The following is an 8,119-nucleotide window of genomic DNA, read 5'->3' on the forward strand; positions in this document are numbered from 1 at the left end:
AAAACCACTTGCAGAGGAAATTGGGCTCCTCAGCTTCCATCCTGACTGTCCTGGGCAGGTACAGTCCTTTTTTAAAGGCTCTCACTATTTATTGATCATGGTGATAAGGGGATGACAAAATTACGACAGTTCAAGAATTCATACAACAGTTTCTAGGTTTTTACCTCCTGGCTCTTTTTCTCACCATCTGCCCCCATCCCTCACCTCATTTTTAGCTAAGCCTAGAAGATGCTGCCTATTTATCAGCTGGCCTGAGAATCACTCTCTCCAAGGGTCAAGCCTAGATTAATCACGTGGCCTTTGATACTACACCATCCTGAAGAGTTATTATTCATTTTGCTTCTGGTTTTAAGATAAAAAATGGCATTATAGTTTAAATATGTGCATATTTTGAAGTAGACTTCAAGTGTGACCTTGACAAGTTTTATTAACTTCAGTTTTCTAATCTGCACACAAACATTCACAGATATAAAGAACCTAGCCCAATGCCATGCTCACAGCAGGGTATAAGGTACTAGCTCTCTCTTGGTCAATGGCTGCAAAAACAGGACATAAGGGATTCTTCAGAAGCCAGCCTTAAACCCTCTCACTGTGATTTGAGATCTGGATTTAAGAAATGAAGATCCAGTCAAATCTGAAGACTCTCGGGTTTCAGAGATGTCAGCTGGATCAGAATTAGGAGACTCACAGTCTCTGCCCCTCACAGGGTACATCAAAAAGAAACAGGCAGCTCTTCTTTATCACAAGCAAAAGCTTTGGCATCAACTTCCCCTTTGGTGGGCTCCATCTGTCTCCCGCGAACCAAACCAGAAGGAAGAACCACCTCTACTGGGGCTCTACTGGGGTGAGTCCAAACCCTGGGGATGGAGTAGGTGGAGCAACTCTTCATTGTGTTAGCCGCTAGGCTGGGGCAGGATCCTGGACCTCTCTCGAGGGCGCAGCCCGCCCAGCGTTGTCGGTTTGTTGGTGAAGGGATGCCACTGGCCCTGGATGCTAGGGCTGTCCGTGTGGAAGGGCTTGCGGATGCGGATCACGTCCAAGCCCGACTGGTCCGCCAGCTTCTGCACCAGCGTGGCGATCTCCTCGACCGACTTGCAGTGGATGCTCTCCTCGCGCACAGACCCGTTAACTGGCCGAACGGAGGTGGGGATAAGAGGAAGCGGATCAAGGGTCACACGAGCGGCAGGCAAGCGGGCCGAGCCCCACGACGCCTCCCTCCAGCCCTCGTCCGGCCCCACTTACGGTATTCGGCCACTACTCTGGGCATGCAGCACGGCCGCGGGTTCACGTATATTACGACCCCGGGGTTCCTGCGGGCGAAGTCGGTCACCTCTCGTTCCACGAACTCCCTGAGGGACCGGAGAAGGGTGAACAAAGTGACTCCTAACCCGGGGCAACCTCGGCATGGAGTCGCACCTCCGCGCCCTTCCCCGGCTCACCTGGCGCCGCGAGACGAGGGCGCGTCACGGCTGAGGCTAAAACTGAGACGCTGCAGCTGCTGCACGTAGCGACCCAGCCCGTTGTGCAGGACACTGGTCAGGAAGCGGCTCGCGCTCCCGCGCGCCGTCATGGCCGCAGCTCCGAAGCCGTCGAGCCCGGCCTCTCAGTGTGGGGGCGGGACTAACCCGAGGCTTCCGCTTCCTGGAACACTGGCGCCGCGGCAGTTTTGTTTCCGAGGTCGTGGCTAGTGGCGCGAGTGACCCATGTTGCAGGCGACAGGGGCAAGAGGAGAGTGGTGACTCGGGGCCGGGGTCCGGAGCGGCGGAGCTCCTAGCAGTGGAGCCGAGAAAGCCACGCGGCGGAGGCGCGGCGGGCGTCCCTCTGAGCGCGGAGCTCGGCGGGAGCGAAGGAGTGGCGCTTAGGTTGCCTGGTGTCCCCTTGAGGGAAGGAGCGGCGGAGCGGTCCTCTAGCAGGGGGCTCAGAGGAGAGGGACTACGGAAGGGACGCAGGCGGCCGCAGAGATGAGGACGACGAGGAGGGGCAGTGGAGGGGCGGTAGTGGCGAGGAGATGATCGAGAAAAACCGCATCGGCGAGGGGCGGCGCGGAGGGGAGGCGGCGGGGGGAGCAGCTGTGGAGGACTTCAGAGGTAGGGAACCGGCCAAAGGGACACGGACGTGAAAGGGCCGTGTCCTCTGGCATAGATGTGAAGTGGCAATGTAGAGGGGCTGAAGAGGATTCAGAGGGAGAAGAGAGCTGCGTGCAGGATCCCTAGGGTCTGACCTAGTAGTGAAGGCACCCGAACCGGGCACCTAAGGCATTTCAAGCAGTGATTTCCCCCGTTTGACTAGGAATGTGGGTCCTCCTCCGAAGTGGGCACCCCCTCCGTATCCTGTTGCCACTGCGTGGGCCGTGGATGGGGTGGAGGGGCCTGCCACGAAGCTTGGCCGTGGGCCCTCCTCGCAGACGGTACAGGAAGGAGGCTCTCGCCGCCTTGGAGGTACCAGTGTTGCCTGTAACTGCAACTGAAATCCGGCAATATTTGCGGGCCCATGGGATCCCCTTCCAGGATGGGCACAGCTGCGTGCGGGCACCTAGTCCCTTTGTGGGTGCCTCGAAGCTCAAGGACGAGACTGGTGCTGCCACTTCCTTCAGCCTCTTCATTGACAAGACCACAGGCCGCTTTCTCTGCATGACCAGCCTAGCTGAGGGGAGCTGGGAAGACTTCCAGGCCAGCGTGGAGGGGCGAGGGGATGGGGCCAGAGAAGGGGTCCTGCTTAGTGAGGCCCCAGAAGCCGAGGACAGTGAGGAGGTCCAGAGGATCTGGGACCGAGCCGTACCTCTCTGGGAGCTGCCTGAACCAGAAGAGGCCCAGCTGGCTCGCGTGATGTTTGGCCTCACCAAAGTGACAGATGACACACTCAAGCGTTTCAGTGTGCGCTACCTGCGGCCTGCTCACAGCCTTGTCTTTCCTTGGTTCTCCCCTGGAGGTTTGGGATTACGAGGCCTGAAGCTACTAGGGGCCGAAGGCCAGGGTGACAGAGTGCACTATATGGAGACCACCATCCCCCAGCCTGGTGCCTTCCGCAACCTGTTTGGGTTACCCCTGATCAGTCGTCGAGATGTTGAGGTGGTGCTGACGAGTCGTGAGCTGGACAGCCTAGCCTTGAGCCAGTCCACAGGGCTGCCCACCCTTGCCCTACCCCGAGGAACAGCCTGCTTACCCCCTGTCTTGCTTCCTTACCTCGAACAGTTCCGACGCATTGTGCTCTGGCTGGGGGATGACCTTCGGTCCTGGGAAGCTGCCAAGTTGTTCGCCCGAAAACTGAACCCCAAACGATGCTCCTTGGTGCGGCCTGGGGACCAGCAGCCCTCTCCCCTGGAGGCTCTGAACCAAGGCTTAAATCTTTCTCGTATTCTGCGTACTGCCCTGCCTGCCTGGCACAAGTCTATCGTGTCTTTCCGGCAGCTTCGGGAGGAGGTGCTAGGAGAACTGTCAAATGTGGAGCAGGCAGCTGGCGTTCGCTGGAGCCGCTTCCCTGACCTCAATCGTCTCTTGAAGGGACATCGGAAGGGCGAGCTGACAGTCTTCACAGGTGACCCTTTGGGAAATCACTGCTTGGGCGGGTTTGGGGGCAGAGGGTCAGATGACTGAAGCATGTGGGTTTGGGCTACAGTAAATGTTGAAGAGGCGCCTTCCCCTCCCAACTTTGAAGCTCCTTGCGTGTCTTGGTTTCAACGGTAGGGCTTTACTCCTCACCCGGGTCTGTGTTCAACCCCCCATGCAGGGCCGACAGGCAGTGGAAAGACGACATTCATCAGTGAATATGCCCTGGACTTGTGTACCCAGGGAGTGAACACGCTATGGGGTAGCTTTGAGATCAGCAACGTGAGACTAGCCCGGGTCATGCTGACACAGTTCGCTGTGGGGCGACTGGAAGAGCAACTGGACAAATATGACGAGTGGGCCGACCGCTTTGAAGACCTGCCCCTCTATTTCATGACTTTTCATGGGCAACAGAGCATCAGGTGAGATTCCTAGGTGTGGAGCTTTCAAAGAATAGGAGGGTGGGAGAACAGACTCCCAACAGAGTTTTCTGGCTGCCATGGTCTGGAGATTACTTGTAACTGACTCTTGAATTCATTGTCTCTGCCTCTTCCCAGGACTGTAATAGACACAATGCAACATGCAGTCTACGTGTATGACATTTGTCATGTGGTTATCGACAATCTGCAATTCATGATGGGTCATGAGCAGCTGTCCACAGACAGGTGACATCCTTCTCTTGTCTAGCTGTAACCCAGTTAGACACACATCTTCTCAGGGAGCTGGCCTCTGGGCAGACACACTGTACTCTTGTTTTCTGACATATGTGCAGGAACATACCATCCCATATGTATTTCTGTCTTTGTAGAGGTGTGGGGTGTGGTAGTGGGAAGTATGGACAGGGACTTAAGTGTGAGTCCTTAGGTAGAGGGAAGTAGAGTGAGGTTGTGGTGGTTTGTGGGGAGATGTTAACGAATCAGGAGTATGTGTTTGTTCTTGTCCTTCTGTGTCTGGTAACCTCTTTGTTGGGTAGGATTGCAGCTCAAGACTATATCATCGGGGCTTTTCGGAAGTTTGCCACAGACAGTAGCTGCCATGTGACACTGGTCATTCACCCCCGGAAGGAAGATGATGATAAAGAACTACAGACAGCATCCATTTTTGGCTCAGCCAAAGTAAGTGGGCTTTAGAGGAGCTCAAGCTATGGAAAGTAGAGGGGGCAGGTGTGACCAGGGACAGCCCTCATTCGGCCTTAAATCATCTTGACTGTCCATCTGGAACAGGCAGGAGGCAGCTTGCCTCTGGGGCCATGACATGAGGAACACATGTGCTAGAATACAAAGGCTGATAATGGTTGGTCCTTTGCCCTGCTTGCCTTCCAGGAACTCACATATTCTATGGGGAAAAGAGGGAGACAGTGAGGGACTTCCGTGGCGGTCCGGTGGTTAAGACTCCGTGCTTCCAATGCAGGGGGCACGGGTTCGATCCCTGGTTGGGGAACTTAGATCCGATACGCCACGTGGCGCATCCAAAAAAAAACAGGGAAAAAAGGAGCCAGTGATTACAACTCAGTATGATAAGCGCTATGATAGGCAGCACAGGTGTTGGGAGAAAAGAGAAAAGGCATCTGAGTCAGCCTGGGGGGAGACTTCCTAGAAGATGTGTCAACAGAGGTTGGGTTAGGTTTTGTCCAACAATAGGTGTTAAATAAGCAAATAAGTGGGAGGGCCTTCTGGGCAGCGGGACCAGCCAGATCCTGGAGCTTCCAGTGGTACACTGAGTGCCTATTACACGCCAAGCCTGGGCTGGGCACGGGGAATACAGGGCAAGGAACACAAACTATGTGCCACAATGGAACAGACATGGAACTGGGGGAGAGAATAACACAGAAATGGAAAGATGGTAGTGCCTTTTTTATTTACAGGGATCAAGAATGGTCTCTCTGATGAAGTGTAACATTTAGACCAGGACCTAAATGATAAGCAACTCGGGTTGAGTGAGCTGTGGAGCCAGAAATGTTAGCAGCAGAGGGAACAGCATGTACACAATCTGGGACAGCAACAGGGTTGTCAGGGAACTAAAAGGCTCAAGTGGCCCCAGCATTCTGGTCAGTAGTTCAAAGAGCTTTGGTGATGGGGGAAGTACTTTTCCCTTCCCCCATTCTTGCTATTCCTCCCTGCACCCTCAACCTTCCTTTGTGCTTCTCTCATACGTCTTCTCACTGCTCCTTCCTCCTTTTGCCCCTTATCCCCCAGGCAAGCCAGGAAGCAGACAATGTTCTGATCCTGCAGGACAGGAGGCTGGTAACTGGGCCAGGGAAACGGTATCTACAGGTGTCCAAGAACCGCTTTGATGGAGACGTAGGTGTCTTCCCACTTGAATTCAACAAGAGCTCTCTCACCTTCTCCATACCACCAAAGAGCAAGGCCCGGCTCAAGAAGATCAAGGATGACAATGGGCTAGTGGCCAAAAAGCCCTCTTCTGGCAAAAAGGGGGCTGTGCCCCAGATCTCTGAGACTCACTCTGACCATGCCCCCAACCCCAACAAGCCAGACCTCTCCAAGCCTTCAAGGTGAAGGCATTGCAGAGCTGGACGCTGAAATGAGCCTGCCAGGACAGGCTGGGGTAGAGACTCTTTCTTAGTCCTCTGCTAGGGCTGCCCCTGTCCTGTAGTTGTGACCTATGGGCCCTTCTCAATCTGAGGGGCCTAGCCTAGGGCAGGGTTTCATTGCAAGAGAATTCAATTTAGCAAATATTTGAGAACCTGCTGTGTGCCAGGTTTTGTTCTGCATCCTGCGAATATAGCACTGACAAGACAGATGAGGTCCCTGCTTCCACAGAACCTGTAATGTGGTAGAAGAGACAAGATAAGCAATGAACAAATACATACAAAACATAGTTTTAGATAGTGAAAAATGCTCTAGAGGAAAAAATACAGTAATGTGATAATGCTTACAGGCTAGTTTAGATTAAGATCTGAAAAGGTGTCTCTGAGCAGAGGACATTTGAGCTGGGGCCTCTGAAGAACTAGGATTGAGCCATGTGAACATCTGGAGAAAGGAGTCCAGGCAGAGGGAAAAGTAAATACAGAGGCCCTGAGGTGGGAATGAGCAAGTTGAGGTAAAAGCAGTGGGGAACCTGGAAAGGGGATAGGGGACTTCTTGCCAAAACTCCAGCCCAGGCTTTCAGAGCCAAGGGGCAACATGGTGGATACCAATCTCCTCTGCTCCCCACTCTGGAGCCTGCCCTGAGGTAGTGCTTACTACCATTGGATCTAGGTGCTCAGCCCTTATAATACCAGGGACAGCCACAAAGGTGGAAGCCTGGAAGAGAGCCATGGAAGGGAGCTGTTAGCCCAGGGTGCCTGCCACCTAGACACTCATTCCATGGTATGCTGCCTTGGACTGCTGGAGTGGCTGCAATCATGATGTTGTAGAGCCTTTTCCAGTTTTACTGAAAAAAGTTTCCATTGCCTTTGTTTCTGTGCTTTTTCTTATTTGACCACTGGGTGTCACCCCAGTCTTTAACTGGATTTTCCTCTCACTTTGAATTGGGAGCAGATAGGTCCCCTCCCCCACCTTGTCTGAGCTGCGCACTCCCAAGAAAGCAGGGGTATTAAAGGGTCTTCATGCATGCACACCCTTACATCTCTTTGTGGCCTAGGGAAGACAGGATGGTGCTTCTTTATCTGTCTTCCCTGAGGATCTCCATGGGATCCCTGGCAGAGGTGTGGATCACTGGGCCCTATGCCTAAGGCTTTGCCTGACCAGCTGTACCTCTGTGACATGAGCCACTCACTGACCTCTCTTCATGGACCCAAGCTCAGCATATTCTTATCTGGCCACCCGCCCCCCCCACCCCATACATTTCCCTCCTCTTGTACCCTCTCAGCTTTTCTCTTATGTTAGTGTGTGTCAGAACTGGGGCTCTTGTTTAAAAATGCAGAACCTATTTTTTTAACATCTTTATTGGAGTATAATTGCTTTACAATGGTGTGTTAGTTTCTGCTGTATGACAGAGTGAATCAGCTATATGTATACATATATCCCCATATCTCCTCCTTGCATTTCCCTCCCACCCTCCCTATCGCACCCCTCTACGTGGTCACAAAGCACCGAGCTGATCTCCCTGTGCTATGCGACTGCTTCCCACTAGCTAGCTATTTTACATTTGGTAGTGTATATGTGTCCATGCCACTCTCACTTTGTCCCAGCTTCCCCTTCCCCTTCCCTGTGTCCTCAGGTCCATTCTCTACATCTGCGTCTTTATTCCTGTCCTGCCTCTAGGTTCTTCAGAACCTTTTTTTTTTTTTTTTTAGATTCCATATATATGTGTTAGCATACGGTATTTGTTTTTCTCTTTCTGACTTACTTCACTCTGTATGACAGTCTGTAGGTCCATCCACCTCACTACAAATAACTCAATTTCTTTTTATGGCTGAAGGACTCCTCATTTTTAAGAAACCCTGCCGGAGACTGTAAGATAACTTACCCAGAGACCTGTCAGAAATATTGCTAAGGGACTTACCTGGTGGTCCAGTGGCTAAGGCTTGGTGCTTCCAATGCAGGGGGCCCGGGTTCAATCCCTGGTGAGGGAACTAGATCCCACATGCCGCAATTAAAAAATAAAGATCC

General features: G+C 52.9%; 2 protein-coding genes across 4 annotated transcripts; one reads left to right on the plus strand and one right to left on the minus strand.

Moving 5' to 3' along the window:
• Positions 1-407: 407 nt before the first annotated feature.
• Positions 408-1,621, minus strand: MRPL43 (mitochondrial ribosomal protein L43). Its single transcript, XM_029245777.1, has 3 exons — positions 1,440-1,621; positions 1,243-1,349; positions 408-1,129 (listed from the first exon to the last, which is right to left on the minus strand). The coding sequence occupies exons 1-3, from the start codon at positions 1,568-1,570 to the stop codon at positions 894-896; spliced, it is 474 nt and encodes a 157-aa protein (XP_029101610.1). The 5' UTR covers positions 1,571-1,621; the 3' UTR covers positions 408-893.
• A 42-nt stretch (positions 1,622-1,663) lies between these two features.
• TWNK (twinkle mtDNA helicase) lies at positions 1,664-7,421 on the plus strand. Of its 3 annotated transcripts, none has more exons than XM_029244550.1 (5): positions 1,664-3,534; positions 3,727-3,967; positions 4,103-4,210; positions 4,519-4,660; positions 5,741-6,620. In XM_029244550.1, the coding sequence occupies exons 1-5, from the start codon at positions 2,292-2,294 to the stop codon at positions 6,059-6,061; spliced, it is 2,055 nt and encodes a 684-aa protein (XP_029100383.1). In that variant the 5' UTR covers positions 1,664-2,291; the 3' UTR covers positions 6,062-6,620. The 3 variants fall into 3 exon arrangements, with proteins under 3 accessions (XP_029100383.1, XP_029100385.1, XP_029100384.1); XM_029244552.1 differs by lacking the exon at positions 5,741-6,620 and adding an exon at positions 5,410-5,731 and having other exon boundaries at positions 1,693-3,534; XM_029244551.1 differs by lacking the exon at positions 4,103-4,210 and having other exon boundaries at positions 1,693-3,534; positions 5,741-7,421.
• The last annotated feature ends 698 nt before the right edge of the window (positions 7,422-8,119 follow it).

This window comes from Monodon monoceros, unplaced genomic scaffold (assembly GCF_005190385.1).
Source record: "Monodon monoceros isolate NGI ecotype Baffin Bay Population unplaced genomic scaffold, NGI_Narwhal_1 Super_Scaffold_4, whole genome shotgun sequence".
In the NCBI taxonomy this organism is placed as follows: domain Eukaryota; kingdom Metazoa; phylum Chordata; class Mammalia; order Artiodactyla; family Monodontidae; genus Monodon; species Monodon monoceros.